Raw genomic sequence first — 22113 nt, forward strand, 5'->3', positions numbered from 1 at the left:
TCATGATAAAGACACACGCAAGGTTTCATCAATTTATATCAAATACTTCTTGAGCTAAGCGCGTCACGAACTTCGGACGGATGCACGGACAAGACCGAATCTATATGCCGCCACCACTCGTGGGAGGGCACAAAAAGCCAGTACCAGTACTATGGTAAACTGGTCTTCAAATGCAACCATGCCATTGGTCAATTTCAAAGTAGTGCTCTAAGGCAACCAATCAAATGCTAGCATTTTGAGACTTATCTCTACCCTCATTTTCAAAGCCGCAAACCCTGATGTCATACAAGGTGCAATTACAATTCCAATAGGGATCAAACTCATTGCCTCTGAGTTGAGCAGGAGCCACTCTTACCACTGTCTTGCAGCTGCCTCATTTTACAAGACTCAGAACAAAACCCGTTTTTAGAGCATTTATATTTTATTTCTCATTTTCAAATGAATAATGATCAATTAATATGATGACATAAATTAAGTATGCATTAGTAAATGAAAATACTTTACAATACATATAGGAAGCAAATCATCAAACATTTTTTAAGATAATTACAATTAAATCAGTGTGACTGCTTTTGGTTACTATACATAGAAAGCATTCTATAGCTGGTGCATAAACATTTGACCAATCTTGCAATTTATCACATTACAGCTTATGGTTTCGATGGAGGCCTTGAGAAACAAAAATCAAATAACACCAAATCATAGAAAGAAAGAGTTGTTTGACATGAAAATTGAACAGCATGTAAAACATGTATATTACTTTACGAAACAAGTGTCAGTATACTGATATAAACATTGAATTCCGGAAAAGGGCTGCCTAAAGTGGCTCCACTTCCGGACAGTTAAACGGCTTTAAAAACTCACCATTTTCAAAGAACTGTTACACATGTTTGTTTTGATGCATTTGCAATAGCGTGCGAGTGGTGAAATTTCACGTAAGAAGGTGGAACATAGTTTTCAGCAATTGTTTATCTTTTTTTCTTTACAAATGGCATTCATTTTCAAAGGGAGACAACTTTTTCTCAAAGATTACTTAAAATAATCGAAAAAAGTTGTTTCCCTTTAAAAATGAATGCCATTTGTACTTAAAATAATCGGGAACAGTTGTCTCCCTTTGAAAATGAATGCCATATGTAAAGAAATAATGATAAACAATTGCTGAAAACTGTGTTCCACCTTGTTATGCGAAATTTCACCACTCGCACGCTATTGCAAATGCATCAAAACGAACATGTGTAACAGTTCTTTGAAAATGGTGAGTTTTTAAAGCCGTTTAACTGTCCGGAAGTGGAGCCCCTTTAGGCAGCCCTTTTCCGGAATTCAATGTTTATATCAGTATACTGACACTTGTTTCGTAAAGTAATATACATGTTTTACATGCTGTTCAATTTTCATGTCAAACAACTCTTTCTTTCTATGATTTGGTGATGTTTGATTTTTGTTTCTCAAGGCCTCCATCGAAACCTTATCGCATACCTGGAAACTGCTTAAAATTCAGAAAACTAAACATTTACTAAACAAAGCCTGAAACATTTTTTAATATAATAGTGTTAATATAATAGAATAGGAAAATGGTTCTGCAGATATTTTGAAAAATTGGTCAGCAATTTTCTCAATGAAATCCAACATACCCCTCTCAATATGATTCCTTTGCATCTTTAACCTTTACCCTGCTCAATTTTGAAAATGGAAAGGTTCATCATTCAATTTAGGCAGTACCATTTAATATTTGAAGGGGTGTCCACTGAAAATTTTACTAACTGAATAGCGAACAGTGCAGACCATGATCAGACTGCACGGATGTGCAGGCTGATCTTTGTCTGCACTGGTCGCAAAGGCAGAATCATTTGCCCCAGCAGGCTAAAGGTTAATTTCAATCGAGAGAAAATCACTGCTTTGATTCTGATTACTATGTACACCCTTGACGACACCTGCCAAATATCTGCCTGTTTTGCATTGCATTTATTTTCAGCATACCACTTCTTGATACTATAACATGATAGATATAACATATAAACAGTGATTTTGTTGCAAAATTACGTCAGTTTCAGTATTTTTAGGAAAACAAATCCAGTCATGTTAGAATGTATTTCAATTCAACTACAGTTACTCTACATCTATAGGCAGTAAATTTTACAATGCTAACATATCTGCAGTGTTTACAATTTATTTTCACAAAGTTAACTTACTGCAAATGTTTCAAGTCAAATGCTTCCTTAAGGAAAGGTGATTTGTTTTCAAATCCTGCATAGTTCTGTCATCATTTCTGCTAACTGTTGATTGAGTTATGTTCACGCTGGTTTTATTATTTCCCTAACATTGGGTAATAATGTCACTTGTGAATTCAATATATACATGAATATTTAAAATTGTTTTCTGAATAAAAATAATTTCATTTACTGGTCATATCTTCATGGCTGCCCATTGCTTGGCAGCCAGTTAACCTCAGTTCTTTCTTTGTTACGTTTAAGGCTGCTAACCGTATAATCGCTTTAAAAAACCTACATGAAATTTACTCAATCAACAGCTTTTAGAATTGGATAGATTTAATATCCCTAATATTTATCAAACAACAAAATGTATGCCTCCTGAAGAAGGTCTAGTACTGATAAAAAAATAGGGCAATAAACATATATAAACCACCTGCTGTTGGCTGGTTGTTCTATTTAGCTTCTCTTACATACTAGTATTATTAAATAAAAAGTATAGTTTGAGATTTTAACACACCCTGAAAACATTTGTCAGTTGGTGTTGACAAGTTGCAAGCTTTTATAACATTTAAACAACTGCCTGATAATAAGTATGCTATCACAATGAATAATTTTATGAGAAAAAATTAAAATCTGTCTTATTTTTCAAAATTATCTTTTTAATCAACATTTCTGCAAACAGATTTTTTGTTTTGTGAATTATCTCTTTGACAAACATTGCTGCATACAAATGTCATCTTATCAAAAATTCACAAACTTTCTTTGACATAAAGAATATTGATTATTAGAGTAATATCATTTCAATGCCTTGTGAGATTTAATGTCAAAACAAAAACATATAATACATATAACATTAAGTGGCACAATTTTGTTCACTAACAAACATCTTGAATCAATATACATGTATATATCAGTTGATTTATAACAAGTTGTTTAAAATACACACAAATTAAATGGAATATGTAAAAACATAGTTTGGTGTATAACAACCTGATATGGAAGAACACAATGGTTAAGTTAATAATTTTCCACTGTTTGATCTACCAATTTCATTGACAATTATTTTTGTGAATTCAAGAATCAGATATTACTTTATACAAAATTTATAATTTAAGGACAATATCGGAACATGCTCTACAACTTATATTAATCACTCTTGACACCTCATTCCTGATGTAATCCATCGCCGAAAGGGTATAAGAAAGAATGCCAGTTTTGGGAATAACGTCGCACCAACACAATTATTGGTCATATGGCCAGTTTCAAGCTTTGATGGGGAGATCCCAGCGGTCCCCATGCTTATTTCATCACAAGCAGGCACCTGGGTAGAACCACCAACCTTCTGTAAGCCAGCTGGATGACTTCCTCACACAAAGAATTTAACACTCCAAATGAGGCTCGAGCCCCCGTCAGTGAAGGCTGAGTGATTCAACGCAAGCAACCTTAACCACTCGACCAAAGAGGGAGCTACTGGTACCATTTTTCACATATCTTAGAAAAACATGGCCAGAGATCAAAGCAATGGCCTTACGAAGAATAAGTAGTTATACAGCATTCTGAAAGTCTCCTGGGGATGGTAGCAGGAACATTTTTAATTTCAAAGACATCATTAATATTGTCAAATTTATTGTCCTATATGCATTATTCTATTCCTTGAACCTTGAAAAATTTCATCTTTCTTTTTTTCCTATACTTTTTCTGTTCAGTTACAATGTAAAAACCTTTTTTTTCACTGATCAAGTAAACTTAAAAACTTCCTATTACCGATCTTGGGAGACAACTTTGCATGTATCAGTGCTATACACTGGACTTGTCTAAGGACCAGGTTGTCTGTTAACAAACAGCTGGACATGACTGTATCTAAAACATTTCTCTCCCTTCTGCAGGCTTTCCTTGCTCTGTCCCTCTGATCAGGTTGCTCTTATGTCTCTATTGGTAGAGTAAGAAACTGGTGTCCTAAAGGGCTGCCACCACTGTAGGTAAATCACCTTGGAAAATGTTTATCATTAAAAGACTACTATATAAATCTGGTAAAATAATAATTGTCAAGGAAATGGGAAATCAAACAGTAAATATGAATCATGTAAGATTCATGCCCAAAATCAAAAACCTAACTATAACACACTAAAGCATTTTAAATAAACTTCTATCACTGAGAGCTTCAATTTTATAATTCTTGACCTCTATCCATGCTAAAATTCCAACATTTTCAACAACTGATTAAAAGAAACAAAAAGAAGATGTTACTCAAAGCAAGCAGCTAGCTGCTATGAAAGCAGTTGCTATCTGACCAAAAATTTGATGTTTCAAATGTGTTATGACAAAATTTCTTATACAACTCTGACCACTGAAAATTGAGTTACAAAGTTATCCAATTCAAGTCAAAATTGTGAAAATAACTAAAAAAGTCACCTAAATATAACTAAAATTCTAGGAGGAAGTACATGTACATGAATGTTTCCAAATGGAAAAGTTACACAGAATTAATGGCAATATAATCAGTAATGCAGTTGTGGTCCTTTCCAGTACCTAGTACTTTGTGTAACAAAGTTCAATAGTTGATTTCTAAAATCCAGATTTGAACAGCAGAAAAATGCATAGTCTTACAGTACCAGTACTTTTGTTTGTGGAGACCAAATCCTATAGATTTTTTTTATATCTTTAAGGATATATTGTTGAAAACACTGAAATCTGTTTTGTTGTGATTTATCTTTGAAAAATATCTAAAATTCATGCCAATTAAGTATGAATTTATGAATCCAGCTTTAACAGGTGTTAGTTTATGATAATGCTAACATCTGGATTTTCATAACTTTGTCCGTGATGCTTATATAAGTACACATATGTTAATCAATTCATTATCTACATTATCTAAAGTTAACATTTTCATGTTCAAATTCACTCATTTTGAAGAAATGCTTCACAATTCCCCGTTTTATTTGTTACCAATGTCAAATATCTTTTCACTTTCTTGCAATAGTATAAATACAGTGTACGTTAGCTCGACGTGTAGTCTTACAGGAAGTATTTACCTTGTTCCCTTTCTTACTGTAAAATCAGATATTTTTGCTAGTTATATAAGTTTGCTATCTTATATAACTTATATGTAACTGGCAATATTAACTTTGACAGAAGCCAACTTGTGTTACATATAAGTCAATTTAAACAATAACTATAGCAGTTTACACATACTGTTACTTATTTTCACAAATACGGACAATTTGCAAATAAAGAAAAAACCAATCGCTTACAAAACTATCTGATTTTACAGTATACAACACAGCCTGTTTATGTCTGTTATATTTATATATATACAGTACTACTTGCTAGTTTGCATGTAGTGATCCTTCATCACCATCTTGTCTTGTTTTCTTTATTATATATAAAACAGTGTATGAAAATTTGTTATTTGTATTATACAGCTGTAAATGCTAGTTTGCAGGAAGTGATCCTTCATCACAATTTGTCTTGTTCCTGTTGTTATATATAACACAGTATATGTAAGTTTATAAATATTAATCAGCTGTTAATGCCTCTTGCAGGAAGTTTGCAGTTAACACTATTCGTCTTGTTTCTGTTGTTATATATAACACAGTGTATGTAAGTTTATTTATATTATACAGTTGTAAATGCTATCTTGCAGGAAGTTTGCCGTTAACACTATTCGTCTTGTTTCCTTTATTCCCTCCAGTACGATTGGCACGCTCGGCTAACTCCTCCGCTCTCCTGATATGCAAAAGTAAATGTACGACTTTTAAAACTGATTTATTTTTACACATTTCTTTTTTGAAAAATAAAGTCATACGAATAGACAGGCAAAACATCCCTCTGTTCTAGTAAGGGGAGAAAACTACTACATAAACTTTGAACAACAAGGTAATAAGTTAATGTTCTTCATTCTGAATTCATAACTAGAAGACAGTTTTATAAAAATCACTTAAGAGATAATCAAAAGTTCAGTAATTTCATTTCTTTAGGGAACAATTTTATGCTTTTCAGAGAAATAATGGAATGTATCATCAAAATGAAATTGACATTTCCACTGTTTCAAAGCAGTGAAATTATCTTATATATTTTGCATTGCTACTAAATATACTGGCATGTGAAAGAATATCTAATCTAAGCATTTTCAAATTGAAATGCAATCAAAATGTATATATCTCAAGGAACTGTCTTTCTTTTTCTTAAACAAACATTATGATGTAATGATGTTGCGTAAGAAGAACAGAAAATTTGCTTGTTTAACATTTAAGATCAAATGAAGTTCACATGTGAACATCAAACGTTACATTTGACTTGCAGCTACACCAGTGGCCCCTGTGGTGTAGCATTTCATGAAAATGTCTCATCTGGTGTTCCATTGGTGAAAGATAATTGAGCCGTGCCATGAGAAAACCAACATAGTGGGTTTGCGACCAGCATGGATCCAGACCAGCCTGCGCATCTGCGCAGTCTGGTCAGGATCCATGCTCTTCGCTTCCAAAGCCTATTGTAATCAGAGAAACCGTTAGCGAACAGCATGGATCCTGACCAGACTGCGCGGATGCGCAGGCTGGTCTGGATCCATGCTGGTCGCAAACCCACTATGTTGGTTTTCCCATGGCACGGCTCATATCTTGATCTTACACTGAAGCAAACAAATATCCTCTACATATTAATGCTAGTATGGAGATAACCATCAGCATCACATTTTAACTTTCTAATTCAAAAGGATTAAATAATTTGTTCTTATTATTCTGAATTTGTCTTTTAAAAAAAACAACATCATTTTTGCATTTTATGAGGATACAACAGTATCTTGCTGTCATGCAAGCAACAGTGCTACTTGATTATATTCTATATATTATTATTTGAATAAGTGTAAACCTTGTTAAATCTTCAATATCAACCAACATGGAATCCTGGGCCATGTGTAACTCGTCCCTCTCCATCAGTAGATGTACAAGCTCCTCATTCAAACCTGTGAATATAACATAAACTGTCTATTTCACCATCTAAATATAATATAAAGTAGTCACATGCTATTTTTAATTTGTGAATATATTATAAAGTATCTTTCCCATGCTTGCAAAATTTCAAACAAAATAAAAAACACTTAACATTACAGGTACAGGATACATTAAGGCAGCTTGTTAACACATTTTAGGCAAAACATTTTTCTCTCAAGATCCAGAAAATGCTGGGCACAACTGATTCTGCCATTGCACTCTGCCACAACCATGCAGTCTGACCAAGATCTGCACTGTTCCTTTTTCAGTCAGTATCTTTTTGGTAAGCACCCCTTTCAACAGTGGTATTGTCTAAATTGAAAGATGGACAAGTTCATTATAGAAATTTAGCAGGTTAAGGGTTAAATGGCTCAGACACTGAAAATATTACCTGATCTTCAGAGTTAATGGCAACCCCTTACTCCTTGACTTTTATTACAGTTTTGCAATAGTTAGCTTTTTCCCATATTGAAAATAAATTGTACAAGGCATACAAGGGTATTCCAAAAGCTATACCGCACATTCCCATGTACCATCTTTCAGTCTTTATCTCTTGGGAAGACATTCTATGACTTCATCTAGTATCCTCATACTTACTTTCAATCTGTGTCTGTAAATCATTATACAGGACTTGTATGGAAGTCAAGTTCATTTGCTGTAGTTGCCTTAAACTGAGCTTTTTTCTATGTTTCTCCCCCAAACCTGGAATCCCAACCTGCAAATAGAAATGTGTAAGTATATAATCTTTTATTAAAACATTCACACTGTTAACACTCTAATCTTGCAGATCCAACTTGATACTTTGGATTTTTGTCTTTGCTTTAAATCTCACAAAAAAGCTCTGGTCAAATGGTAACTTTGCAGCTTTACAGTGAAGAAGTTAAGTTCACATCAACAGCCTCGATTGACCCTATGAGCAGATCATTACTTCTGTTAAGAAGACAGGTAAAGGAAAATCCTAGACTGACCCTCTGAGCAAAGCTATACTTCATCAGGAAGAGCACTGCTTAAGATTCGAAGATGGGTAAAGGAAAATCCTGTATCTGCCCTATGAGCATAGCTTACTTCAGTATAGAAGATGGGTAAAGGAACATATGAGCAGAGCTCCACATCAGTATGGAAGATGGGTTAAGGAACATCCTAGGCAACTATGAAAGAAAAAGCTAGGTAGAGGAACATCCTAGAGTGAACTTTCTGAGCAAATCATTAATTCAGTCATGAAGGTGGGTAAAGAATCATCCTAGGTTGGCCTTTCTTCAGTCAAGGTGGGTAAATAAGCATCCTAGATTGACCTTTCTTCAGTCAGAGGTGGGTAAAGGAGCATCCTAGATTGAAGATGGGTAAAGGAAAATCCTGTATCTGCCCTATCAGCATAGCTTACTTCAGTATTATAGATGGGTAAAGGAACATTTGAGCAGAGCTCCACATCAGTATAGAAGATGGGTTAAGGAACATCCCAGGTAACTATGAAAGAAAAAGCTAGGTAGAGGAACATTCTAGAGTGAACTTCTGAGCAAATCATTAATTCAGTCATGAAGGTGGGTAAAGAATCATCCTAGGTTGGCCTTTCTTCAGTCAAGGTGGGTAAATAAGCATCCTAGATTGACCTTTCTTCAGTCAGAGGTGGGTAAAGGAGCATCCTAGATTGACCCTTCTTCAGTCAAGGTGGGTAAAGCAGCATCCTAGATTAACCCTTCTTCGGTCAAAGAGGTGTGGCAAATCATTAATTCAGTCATGAAGGTGGGTAAAGAAGCATCCTAGATTGACCTTTCTTCAGTCAAGAAGGTGAGTAAATAAGCATCCTAGATTGACCCTTCTTCAGTCAAGCTGGGTAATGCAGCATCCTAGATTAAACCTTCTTCGGTCAAAGAGGTGGGTAAAGGAGCATCCTAGATTGACCCTTCTTCTGTCAAAGAGGGGGGTAAAGGAGCATCCTAGATTGATCCTTCTTCAGTTCGAGATGGAAAAAGGAGTATCCTAGATTGACCTTTCATCAGTAAGAGAGGTGGGAAAAGGAGTATCCTAGATCAACTATTCATCAGTTATAGAGGTGGGAAAAGGAGCATCCTAGATTGACTCTTCTTTAGTTAGAGATGTGGGAAAAGGAGCATCCCAGATTGACTCTTCTTCAGTTATAGAGCTGCGAAAAGGAGCATCCTAGATTGACTCTTCTGCAGTTAGAGAGGTGGGAAAAGGAACATCCATGATTAAACCTTCTTTGGTCAAAGAGGTGTGTAAAGGAGTATCCTAAGGTCACTTCAGTTAGAGAGATGGGAAAAAGGGCATCCCAGATTGACCCTTCATTAGTTAGAGTGGTGGGAAAAGGAGCATCCTAGATTGACCATTCATCATTTAGTGAGATGGGAAAAGAAGCAGATGAGACTGACTCTTCTTCAGTTAGAGAGGTGGGAAAAGGAGCATCCTGGACTGACCATTCGACAGTTAGAGAGGTGGGAAAAGGCGCAACCTAGACTGACCCTTCTTAAGTTAGAGAGATGGGAAAAGGAGTATCCTAGATTGACTATTCATCTGTCAAAGAGCTGGGAAAAGGAGCATCCTAGATTGACCCCTCTTCAGTCAAAAAACTGGGAAAAAGAGCATCCTAGATAGACCCTTAGTCAATTAGAGAGGTGAGAAAAGGAGCATCCTAGATTGACCCTTAGTCAATTAGAGGCGAGAAAAGGAGCATCCTAGATTTATCCTTCTTCAGTTAGAGAGGTGAGAAAAGGAGCATCCTAGACTGACCATTCGTCAGTTAGAGAGGTGGGAAAAGGAGCATCCTAGACTGACCATTCGTCAGTTAGAGAGGTGGGAAAAGGAGCATCCTAGACTGACCATTTGTCAGTTACAGAAGTGGGAAAAGGAGCATTCTAGATTGACCCTTCCGGTAAAGCAATACTCCATTCAAAGAGCTGGGTAAAGGATTATTCTTTTTTGCCAAAGCATGTATGTCATTATTTGCTGGTTTTCTCTCAAAGACACTATAAAACAAGAGTTCATAGAACACGAAATGCCCCCCTTGATGCATTCAGTAATTGCAAAAGGAACATAAATTATTTCCTCGCTTTAAACAAAAGTTCTACTGTTCTGGTTCAATGGGACGTTGACCTTTGACCTATTGACCTAAAAATCAACAGGGGTCATCTGCTGGTCATGATCAACCTCCCTATTATATTACAGGATCCTAGGCCCAAGCGTTCTCAAGGTATCGTCCAGAAAGGATTTAACTGGTCCGGGTCAATATGACCTTGACCTTTGGTGTACTGATCTCAAAATCTAAAGAGGTCATCTACTTGTCATGACCAATCTCCCTATCAAGTTTTGTGACCCTAGGCCCAAGCGTTCTCAAGTAATTGTCTGGAAACAGTTTAACTGTTCCAGTCACTGTAACCTTGACCTTTGACCTACTGACCTCAAAATCAATATGGGTTATCTGCAGGTCATAATTAACCTCTCTATCAACTTCAATGATCGTTGGCCCAAGCATTCTTGAGTTATCGTCCGGAAACCGTTTAGCTGTTCCTGGCTAATGTGACTTTGAACTTTGACCTAATGACCTCAAAATCATTACATGTCATCTGCTGGTCATGACCAACTTCCCTATCAACTTTCATGATCCTAGGCCCAAGCATTCTTGAGTTATCATCCGGAAACTGTTTAACTGTTCCGGGTCACTGTGACCTTGATCTTTGACCTAAAGACCTCAAAATCAATCAGGGTCATCTGTATGTCATGACCAACCTCCCTATCAACTTTCATGATCCTAGGCCTAAGCGTTCTTGAGTTATCATCTGGAAACCATTAAACTGTTCAGGGTCACTGTGACCTTGACCTTTCACATACTGATCTCAAAATCAATAGGGGTCATCTGCTGGTGATTACCAACCTCCCTATCAACTTTCATGATCCTAGGCCCAAGAGGTCTTGAGTTATCATCTGGAAACGGACTGGTCTACATACTGACCGAACGACATCTGCAAAACAATATACCCCCTCCTTCAAAGGGGGGCATAATAACAACAAGGCCAGAATCAAACACAGAATTTGTAAATTATGTTGCAATCCAGTAGTTTGTTTTACTTTAAAGACTACATTCTCTTCACTCTGTCAAATGCCACTCACTTTTAATGCTAATGAAAGTCACCCAAAGTTTTTTTTTCCCTAGGCTGACTTAAAAGTAGTACTTTCAAAGAAAAACCTCCTTAGAAACCATATAAAACAAACAATGATGCTGGAATTATCTTTAATTCCTAGTACAAAAGAACTTGTAACAATATTTGGACTGTTCTGTTATGTTCTAAAGCAGACTAAATTAGTCCTCTACTTCAGTTTTTCCTCAGTCAAACACAAGATGACGTGCTAAGAAATGGTCTAATTTACTTTCCGTGTCTAGAATTGCTCATGCCACAAGTTAATTTACAGTTTTTACAGTCAACAGCCACCAAATACATTTACCGCATTTCCAGGGAGAATTGAGAAAGCATTTTGTCAGTCAATATGCAGAAGCATGATTAATATTATTTAGTTCATTTTCTGGCGAATATAGATTATGTAAATCAAACATCTCTGTTAATGCAGTCATACATGACACTTCATTTTCCGCTGGAACAAGTAATGGAAATTATCTATTAATGGACAGGTCTTTGGAAAAAATGCCAAATTGTCTCGGACCAGACATTTATATGGCAAAAATTACACTGATTATATATACATAACTCTGGCAAAAAGAACTTAAAATGTCTAAACATAAAATAGCTCTTGATAAATGGAAATTCTATGGTAAGAAAGCTGTTTCTACATAAAAAATAACAGTGTTCCATTCCCAAAACTTCTTTGTAAAAAAGAAGAAAACATAACACATTTCGAGGAACAGAGGTGAATATTGTAAACACACATTTTCCTATGTAAAAATATCAAAAAGTCCTTAAAATATGCTTCTTGGTAACAAAGTTTCTGAAAAAAGAAACTATGCTGTCTCTCTATGCAGATGATTTTTTTTTAAACAAACTTTTGTGACCGCACAGTGCAATCTAGATAACAGCGATGTCAATTTTAACTGCCCGTCTATATGTTTGAGCTATCTGGCCTGCCTAGTTAGGTCAATAGGTACAATGGTTTTCTGTCATTCAGTCATGTTTAAAACCCTGGCAAGGCATATGTTCCCTGTAATAACTGACTGAAGACATTACATCTAAGTTTTTCTTGCACATCAGATAGGATTTTCCCACCTTGGTGCCGGGAAAACTTGTTTTACACACGGGGGTGGCGGTGTCAGATGACTCACATGCTGTAACTTATGAATGAATGTATAAATTCATAAGCTGCTGCTATAATCAACAGTGCCTAAAAGAAAAGCACTTGTTTTATTTTGTTTCCTCTACTACATGTGTTTGAAGAATACAATATGCATGACTAGTAGAAGGTGTGGATGGAAATATCTGGTTCTCGGATAATGTTTTTTATGGTTAGTTGGCAGAGCCTCTCGTAACCACCTTAACAGTTACCCTCAAGCCTGATATTTCAAACTGCACCTTCATCACCTGCACCTTTATCATAAAAAGCCTCTGATTCATGTGACTAAAACATCTATTATATGTGGAGAAAAAGGAATCATGGAACAAAGGTAAGGTTAGCTAACTGCTGTTCACTGACAAACAACTTTTGACACAACAAGGCAATCTGAAAGACAGCTAAATCCCCGATCACTGTTATGGATAGTGAAAGGGTAAACCTTTGACCTTGAACTGTGACCTTGTCCTTGAACTAACATGGCTGACTTATAAATTCTGCAAATCCTTTGATGAGGTGATAATTTGATCCAAGTTTCATGAAAATCCTTCAAGGGTTTAGGAGATACAGAGCTCAAACCTCTGACTTTGAGTTGTGACTTTGACCTTGAGTTGACAAGCTGACTCATGACTTCTTGATGAGGTGATCATTTGACCCAAGTTTGATGAAAATCCTTCAAAGGGTTTAGGAGATACAAAGTGTACACAAAATGGAAGGTTCAAACCTTTGATCCTAAGTTGTGACCTTGACCTTGAGCCGGCATGGCTGACTCATAAGTTCTGTACATTGTCTTGATGAGGTGATCATTTGACCAAAGTTTTATAAAATTCCTTCAAGAGGTTTAAGGTTTGACCTTGAGTTGTGACCTTGACCTTGAGCAGGCATGTCTGACTCATGAGTTCTGCACATCGTCTTACATAGGTGATCATTTGACCAAGGTTTCATATGAATCCTTCAAGGGGATTAGGAGATACAGGGCGGACACAAAATGGAAGGCTCAAACCTTTGACCCCGAGTTGTGACCTTGACCTTGAGCTAACATGGCTGACTCATGAGTTCTGCACATTGCATTGATGAGGTGATCATTTGACCAATGTTTGATGAAAATCCTTCAAGTGGTTTAGGAGATACACAGCAGACACAAAACGGAAGGCTCAAACCTTTTACCTTAAGTTGTGACCTTGACCTTGAGCCAGCATGGCTGACTCATGGGTTCTGCACATCGTCTTAATGAGGTGATCATTTGACCCAAGTTTTATAAAATTCATTCAAGGGGTTTAGGAGATATAGAGCAGACACAAAATGGAAGGCTCAAACCTTTGACCTTGAGTTGTGACCTTGACCTTGAGTGGACAAGGCTGACTCATGAGTTCTGCACATTGTCTTGATGCTGTGATCATTTGACCCAAGTTTCATGAAAATCCTTCAAGGGGTTTAGGAGATATTGAGCGTACATATAAGTGCTATGGACAGACAGAAGGATGGACGGAGACCATTCCTTAAACCCCACCACTTGTGGCGGGGTATTAACAAAAACTAACAAGAAAACTACAGCAGAGAAAACCTAACAATGTTTTTTGTAAAACATAACATAATCTTTCCAATGACTCTTACTACTAACATCAAATGCTTAATTTTTTATGGACATCGATATTTGACAGTGTGTCCCCTACAATTCATTTACTACAATCAATGTCATGTGACTACACTGTGAATATAACTGACACTTTCCATGACTGAACACAATCAATTCATCCTAATATTTCCGAAAAAACGACGAAAAAATGACGGGATAAAAGTCACGCCATCATAGCTAATTAGTTGCACTGGACAGTCTGCAAGAGTCTCTCCTTTAAATTATTTATGTATGCCTGGTTCTCGACTTTTTGCGAGCCTCTCCCTGATTTATCGGAGGATGGTTCACAATTCAGTAAGTAGTGGGAGTTAATTAAAGTGGATACAATAAATATCTAGGTGATGAGTTCATTATATTTTCTCCTAACAAAAATAAAATAGGTCTGAGTAAGGGATGGTTTCTGATCTAATGAGAGGTTAGGGGGTTAATGCAATTGCTTCAATAAGTGAGTGCTCCACACACCCTACTTTCTTGTTATAGAAACAAGGTGATTTATGGCTGTTTTGCAAATTAATTAGTAGTGGGGGCTAATGTTACATCTAAATAACTGAATGTTTGCCATGTTTCTACAAATTTTCTTCAATAGTGTAGAAGAATAATTTTATGTTTTTATTTCTGGCAAAACAAAATCCTTTGTGTATAATGGTCAATAACAACTGACATTTCTGTATTCATATATCTGGATATAAACTTCATAAATGTCCCTCAGCCCAGTTTCAAACTTTCTTCAAAGGCCAAAGTGACGGAGGATTAGACTAACAATCAGTAGGTTTTTCTTAAGAAGCACAGGAGTGGTGCTTGCTCTGTGTTCTGGTTAATTGTCCTACAATATGGTCAAAATATTATATCCTTCACCCCTAATACATGTTGGAAATCTGCTGGCTAAGGCCATTTCACATACATATCAAACCAAAAGAGAGCCTGAAGACTGAGTGAAGCCACTTTTTTGACATTTCAGAATCGGTCAGGGCTTTCAGATGTATGCTGAATTTTGAACTGAATCTCTGGGCAAAGATTGTGTGGATGGACAAATTGTGGAAAAAAGGTGACATTTTTACCTTTTAAGACTAAATTTGGTAACTCAACTAGGACTTCAATTTTTGCCTGACTTATCCTTTCAATTTTACTTGACTTTTCGGTCTGGTCTGGCCCGTATTAGTATAATGAAAAAGTGAGGAATCCGAAAGAAATTGTAAGATTAACTAACTAGCCAGAATGTATGACTATAACGCTTTTAAAAAATACTGTTCATCTATATAATATAAACAAACCCAATAGGCATAGGGAAATCAGTTCTCTTAAAATTCTCTATATGAAATATAAATCAACAAGTTAACTAGTTGCACTAAAGCACAAAAACAATGAAAAACAGAACAAATGAACGTTATAAAAATAAATTGATTTACATTGTTTAACAAGGCTTTATGAAATATTTAGACATAATATCTAGTACGAGGCCCAGGAGGGCAAAGAATCAATGCCACTGTAAATAAACAGTGACATTACAATGTATACCCTACAATAAAACAACAAGAAACGCATTATTATTGATGAGCGTACTTCGAACTTATTTACTGACGGAGGCGAAAAAGTGCTACGATAATTCATGAAAGATCCAACAGTCCAGAATATCTACGATATCAATCCCGAGGGAAAAAGAGTTTATTCAATTTTCACATGCAAGAAAACTGGTTTTATGTCAGATCATTACGCTAGTTGTACAACCTTCCCGCAAACATTGATTTTCTGCATGATAGTGTTTCGTTTTTTGTACAAATTACCTACATTACTTTTATTTTTCCCAAATTATGTTTCAGCAATGTCTTGTTACTTATTCTACAAATTACCCATATTTCTTGTATCTAGTGAATCCTCAAAAATTAAATTTCTGCACTGTAATTCTAACGTTTCACAAATAACCCACATAAAATGTAAGTAAAAAGGAGTCTTTAAAAGGAAAACTGCAATGGGTGCCCTTAGTCTCCAATTGCTGGTATCACAACTGCAGACAATTTAAATGATTACTATCAGGGTCTATGTTAATATCTACGAAAGAACAGTAAGAACAGAATTTATATTTTTAATACTTCTGTATGAGTAGGTAGACATACAATAAATTATATGACTTTATTCCATAAATGAGGTCATTTTCTTTATTTCGTGTAAATATAGTTTTACAGCAAAGGTGAACAAAAGATTCTATCAAATAAAAGCTGTCTGGGTGAAAATATAATCACATGATGTTATTTTATCTATTATTAATTTCAAAATCTGGCTAGAGATATAATATAGAAAATTGAAAGCACTAGAAGTTGGAAATTGAAACAGTAAAAATCTTTGACGTCTGCTGCGGTTATTTTCCATACAATTGAACTTTTCTTTATATATATATATATAAATGTACATTGTTCTATACCATTCATAATTTCCACTTCTGGAGTTCTCAAATACTTGTTATTTGGGGCTAAAATGACAGAAATTGAGTAGAAATTCATGAAAAGCTCTACTGCAAAGTATGTGACCAAATAACGTGACCCAAACAGTAGTTTTAAGTTACGTTGTGACTCATCAACTATGATTGATCACAGTGTCGTATTCTGCGAGGAACTCTGACCCAAGGGAAATAACTGTCAATACCATTTAGCCAATACATTTTTTTTTATCTTCAGGCAGTCATCCAGCAGTACATTTCTTCAAAAATAGCAGTCAAAGAGGCAAGTTTCCAGGCAAAAAAAAAAAGGCCCCTTGAATTACTCCTGTAAATTAACTTATGGTCTGTGTAGGTACAACTTCTGTGACAAACCTGTGATCATTTGTGAGGAATAGATTTTCATGGGATAGGATAACATGACAACACCCTTGGGTATTGGCATGTAATGATATTATAGGGAGGATATATTTAACATTCTAAATTCTGGGAGTTATAATGTATGGTCATGTTTAAATCTGTAAATGCATTCAAAATTTACGAAAACTGAAAAATTTTGTTGCTCATGGTTTCCAGAAAAATTTAGTAATGTTTTCCAGTTTGTTGGGTAGACCCACCTACCTCCCAGAAACAAGCTGGATTGCTTTCACACAGGGAACATTCAAGCAAGGCTATACAAGTGATTAAAATTACTAAAACACTTTGCTATGGAGACTTTGTATACAATATTTTACTTTGTCTATATATGTCAGCAATTTAGCATGTAGGGAAAATGCACAAACACATTTGAAATATCAGATAAAGCACTTGTGGGAATATGACAATATGTCAGATGATGAGTGATAACAATATTCAGTTCCAATATATAAATTGTTAAAAATTAAAAAAAATACCATTTCAGCCATTGGGGATTTCTTTTTCAACTGTTTCTCAATTTCCAACTGCATGTGAGCCATAGACCCAGCCTGTAATACAAAAACAATTTAACTCTTAGCCTGCTGGTGGCAGATGATTCTGCCTTTGCGACCAGTGCAGACCAAGATCAGCCTGCACATCCGTGCAGTCTGATCATGGTCTGCACTGTTCGCTATTCAGTCAGTAAATTTTCAGTGAAAACCCCTTTGAATAATAAGTGGTACTGTCCAAATTGAAAGATGGACCAGTCCATTATAGAAATATAGCAGGGTAAGGGTTAATGGTGAATCAGTCTGTATTATTAATGTATAACTTTATATTAAACTGACCAGTCTGTATTTAAATGCAGAACTCTTTGTAGTGAACAAGCCTGTCATCATGTAAAATTCGTTTGTGAACAAGTCTGTAAAGTAAATATTTGTGAAACATTCTATAATGTATCAACATTTTTAAGATTTTGGGTAAAACAAGCTTGTGGTGTAAAACTTTTTGTTGTAAGCAGTTTCTAATGTAAAAGTTTGTAGGCTTAGGCAACATGACTGTAATGCAAAAGTTGGTAGTTATTCAGTCCATACAGTAAACCAGTCTGAAATGCAAAAGTCTGTAATGAAACTGTTTCATGAAAAAGTTTGGAGTGAACCAGTCTGTATACCATAGAAATCATTTGTAGTGAACCAGTCTGTACTATGAAAGTTTAGTTAGTTGTAAAACATTTTAATGCAAATCTTTGTAGTAAACCAGTCTGTAATGCAATTTTGTTGTGAACCAGTCAATAATGTGAGAGTTTAGTTACTTGTAAAACATTCTGAATGCAGATCTGTGTAGTAATCCAGTCTGTATTGCAAGTTTGTTGTAAACCAGTCTGTAATGTAAATTTCTTTTAATGATAAAGGCTGGAACTAGTAAACTTCTTCTAATGATAAAGACAAATTAAAACAAGCCTGTAATGTCAAAATGTCTTTTAGTGTTCACATGAGTAATGGAATCTGACAGTAGAGTTTAATTTTTTTAATTTCTTAAGTAAGCCATGGAGCAAGTCTGCAAATCCTTTATAATGAAAAAAACCCCAGAAAGAACAATTCAATGAAAATGAACCCAACTCTATCAGACAATTGAACTTACTCCTATAAAAAAAGACATTGCACTCAAGTAAAAGCTAGACAGAGATGCAATTAGGACATCTGCTGGAGTAAATGGGACACTGTTGCTACTCTGAAGTCCCTTATCGATGTCATCTCTCTTTTAATATCCATTAACTGAATTACTTTTACTGACCATTTGTATCAAAACTAGAATTCTTTTCAGTCAATATTTTTGTACCAACTACATCACCACACCAGACCAAACACGAAACTACTGCTGGTCAATAAATGGAAAATTGCGGTTCTTTTCAGGCTCTGAAACAGCCAACGATCTGAAAAATTTAACCTGACAGACAGGAAGAAAAAAGTAAATGTTAGACAATTTAATTGACATGTTTCCACACAAATGAATGAACAGAACCTGATCCTGAAAAAACTATCATTGATTTTTAAATAATTGGGTCTGAGTTTGTTCTTATTGTGTGTGAATTTAAGCAAATTTATAGTCTCTACCAGAAGACTGGTAGCAATTTCAACTGGAAGATAACACAAGATAGCAAAACCTTTCAATTCAAGAAGATTCCCTGGTACTTTAAAATGCTGGGACCCAGGGTGTAAGGCATCTATGCACAGGACTCTAATATGAACTTTAGTTCTTTTAGCTGAATGGGTTTGGGCTCAAACTTGTGACCTCTTTTGTTGTTTTAGATCTTGGGAGCAAGGCTATGGGACTTCTTTTATTCATAGTATAATTCTGCAACAGGTATGATTGTGTGATCTCTGAAACAAGATTTTTTTCCATGTGACTTCTCTTGTTGTTGTAGATGTCTGTAACAGCACTGGTTGTGTGTGTTATCTTCTGTCACCAAGATCCCTGGAATAATGCTGGCTATGTGAATACTTTTGTTTTAAACAACACTGGCTATGTGACCTGTAGACCTACTAAGTGTCTGTGTGAACCAGAACTGTTGTTTGACTTCTTTTATGTCACATGACTAGCTAAGCAACTCCTTTTCTGACACTTTGATACATTTACGTTGTACGTTTGACAATGTTACTTCTTTTATAGTAGATATTTTCTAATGTTTTAGATTCATGTCACAAAGCTAGCTATGTGACTTCTTTGATGCTGCAGATTAATGTCACAAGACTAGCAATGTGTGTAGATATATGTCACAAGATTGTCTATGTGACTTGGTTAAGTGACTTCCTAGTGTTGTCCTGCTGTTTGGCTTCTGTTCTTGTTCTAGTTCTGTGTCATATGATTCCAGGTAGGATTGTTGGACTACTATTTTATGTTTATGTTGCAGCTGGATGTAAAAACAATCCCTATGGATGTTTATAATGTAATAGTAGCTATTGTTATTGTACATTCTATGCACAAGATCGTTATGCTCCTATTTGTATTTTTGTTGTTCTTTTATACGACAGGATTGGCAAATGGCCGTCTCCATTTTCAATTTTACTTTGTATGTCTGATATCATATGACTTACATGACTTATTCTAAAGCAACTGGTGCACAGATTCTAGTTTGATTCTGTTTGGTGTAAACTAATATAATTATTTTCTCAAACCATCCCTGTTATACAAAGTCCCACTTCAAAAGATTGATTGCATGTTTGTTTTTTTAATTGTGTACAAATACATCAATCTTGGTAATTTTACATGGCTTTGTTTACTTTCTATGTGAGATATGCATGTTTTGTTTACTTTCTATGTGAAATATGCATGTTACAACAAACTATGGTTGTTTGAAAACATGGACAATCACTCGATTTTTGTTTAAATGATTTCCACAGATTAAAGGTGGTTAATCAGATTTTGGTCAAAGTAAAGAATTTATTCCAAAATTTAACATCTAATCAACTACACTTATTCATGTTCACTTTGTGCACTGATATTCACTGAAGTTCTGATTCCCACAGATGTTCAAGTAATATTCTGCTTTTATGGTTAATACCATGTTTTATCACCTTATCTAATTCTGTTATCAACTTACAAAGATATCTAGGTTTCTAGGTTTAATATTTAACTTTTACAAAAAGCATAATACAACATTTAATAACGCTATAGATATGATATTAAAACAGGTCTCTCAAAAATGAAGTTAAAGCTACTGCTTCACAAAGTATTCTGAAATGATCCTTTAAAGATATAATTCTATAGAAATTCAAAGCTTTTAAACAAAAATATGACACATGTTTTATCTTTTATCAAACTTATACAAAGTTTTGGCTAGTGTCATATTTGCCATTTAATGCATTTGACAATAAATTTTAACAGCTCTGTTTTTTACACTGTTTAGTAGAGCTTGCAAACTAAGCCAGAAATTAACTACCGAAGTTATTTGTACAAGTCTATCAATGTCTACTGCCCCTGCCTCTGAAAATAGGGACTGTATCATGTTTAACCATCAGACAAATATGTGCTATTTTAGCGGCTTTTTAAATTTTCTAAAAAGTGTTTGCAGTATTTATATAAAAAAAATAACCATGCAACCACAGAGCCAGGCTATACAATAAGGTGCTCTATATGAAATATGAGCACACTTTTTAACGTTTTTACCTTCCCGCCCCCAACCCCACTCTGCAACAATCGTGGTTTGTCATTTAATCAGAAGTTCTAATTTAAATATCTTATTTGTATTACAGATTATTTGCCATTTTCCAAAAATATGCAAAGAGAATACTGGGTTTATTGATGCAAACGTCCCGAAATGGCCAAAAAATGTTGCCAAGGCATCTTAAATGGAGCCGATCGATAATCAGTTTGTAAATTGCACAAACAACAAACCTGCGCAAGTGCCATTTTTGCCTCATTCTGCAACTGTTCTTGTCTGGAATGAAAATCTTCTGTCTTCACGTTATCTTCTCCCGGTTTTAATCTCGGCGGACTTGAACTCTGTATTGAAGTGGTGGGTGGGGTAGGATTGTTTAAATCGGTTACAGAACTCAAATTGTTCTGAAATAGAAATGTCATAAATCTTTGTAATGTAATCATGTGCCATAAAACCCATGGGGAATGTGTCTATAGAATGTCTCCTACCTCTGTAGAACAGAAAACAGGAAATGGATTGGTAAACAGCAAAATGTTCCTACAAATGAAATAGCTGTACTCTGTCTCTAATCTATCAGACATATTTAAAAGCTTTTAAGTTTCAAGTTATTCCCAGGGGTGAATGCTTTGCAAAAAAATCTGAAAATATTACAGAGAATGAATGGATATCCTTGATTGTTATTGCTAAAATCTCATTTTATTGCAAGATAAAATATGTGTTGAGATTTGAGCCGCACCACGAGAAAACCAACATAGTGCATTTGCTACCAGCATGGATCCAGACCAGCCTGCGCATCTGCGCAGTCTGGTCAGGATCCATGCTTTTCGCTAACGGTTTCTTTAATTGCAGTAGGCTTTGAAAGCGAACAGTATGGATCCTGACCAGACTGCGCGGATGTGCAGGCTGGTCTGGATCCATGCTGGTCGCAAATGCACTAGGTTTGTTTTCTCATGTTTTTCAAATCAGTGTTGAGATTTGTTTCTGCAAGCTTTAATGTCTTAGTCATT

General features: G+C 35.4%; 1 protein-coding gene and 1 long non-coding RNA gene across 4 annotated transcripts in view; both read right to left on the bottom strand.

The window, feature by feature from the left end:
• Window positions 1–402: 402 nt before the first annotated feature.
• LOC128558526 (uncharacterized) lies at window positions 403–3667 on the bottom strand. Its single transcript, XR_008371688.1, has 2 exons — window positions 1465–3667; window positions 403–649 (listed from the first exon to the last, which is right to left on the bottom strand). It is a non-coding gene; the product is annotated as an uncharacterized LOC128558526 (long non-coding RNA).
• Window positions 3668–5586: 1919 nt separating this feature from the next.
• LOC123554413 (uncharacterized) overlaps window positions 5587–22113 on the bottom strand; it is a 133241-nt gene continuing 116714 nt past the window's right edge. For 2 of the 3 annotated variants that reach the window (XM_045344541.2, XM_045344544.2), the window contains 5 exons: window positions 21343–21510; window positions 17445–17516; window positions 7796–7913; window positions 7077–7170; window positions 5587–5936 (listed from right to left, as the gene is read on the bottom strand). In XM_045344541.2, coding sequence (XP_045200476.2) covers window positions 5843–5936; window positions 7077–7170; window positions 7796–7913; window positions 17445–17516; window positions 21343–21510 — 546 coding nt within the window. In that variant the 3' untranslated portion in view covers window positions 5587–5842. The remainder of the gene's footprint in view (window positions 5937–7076; window positions 7171–7795; window positions 7914–17444; window positions 17517–21342; window positions 21511–22113) is intronic. The other variant, XM_045344542.2, reaches the window with a different exon arrangement.

This window comes from Mercenaria mercenaria, chromosome 7 (assembly GCF_021730395.1).
Source record: "Mercenaria mercenaria strain notata chromosome 7, MADL_Memer_1, whole genome shotgun sequence".
NCBI classification, from domain to species: domain Eukaryota; kingdom Metazoa; phylum Mollusca; class Bivalvia; order Venerida; family Veneridae; genus Mercenaria; species Mercenaria mercenaria.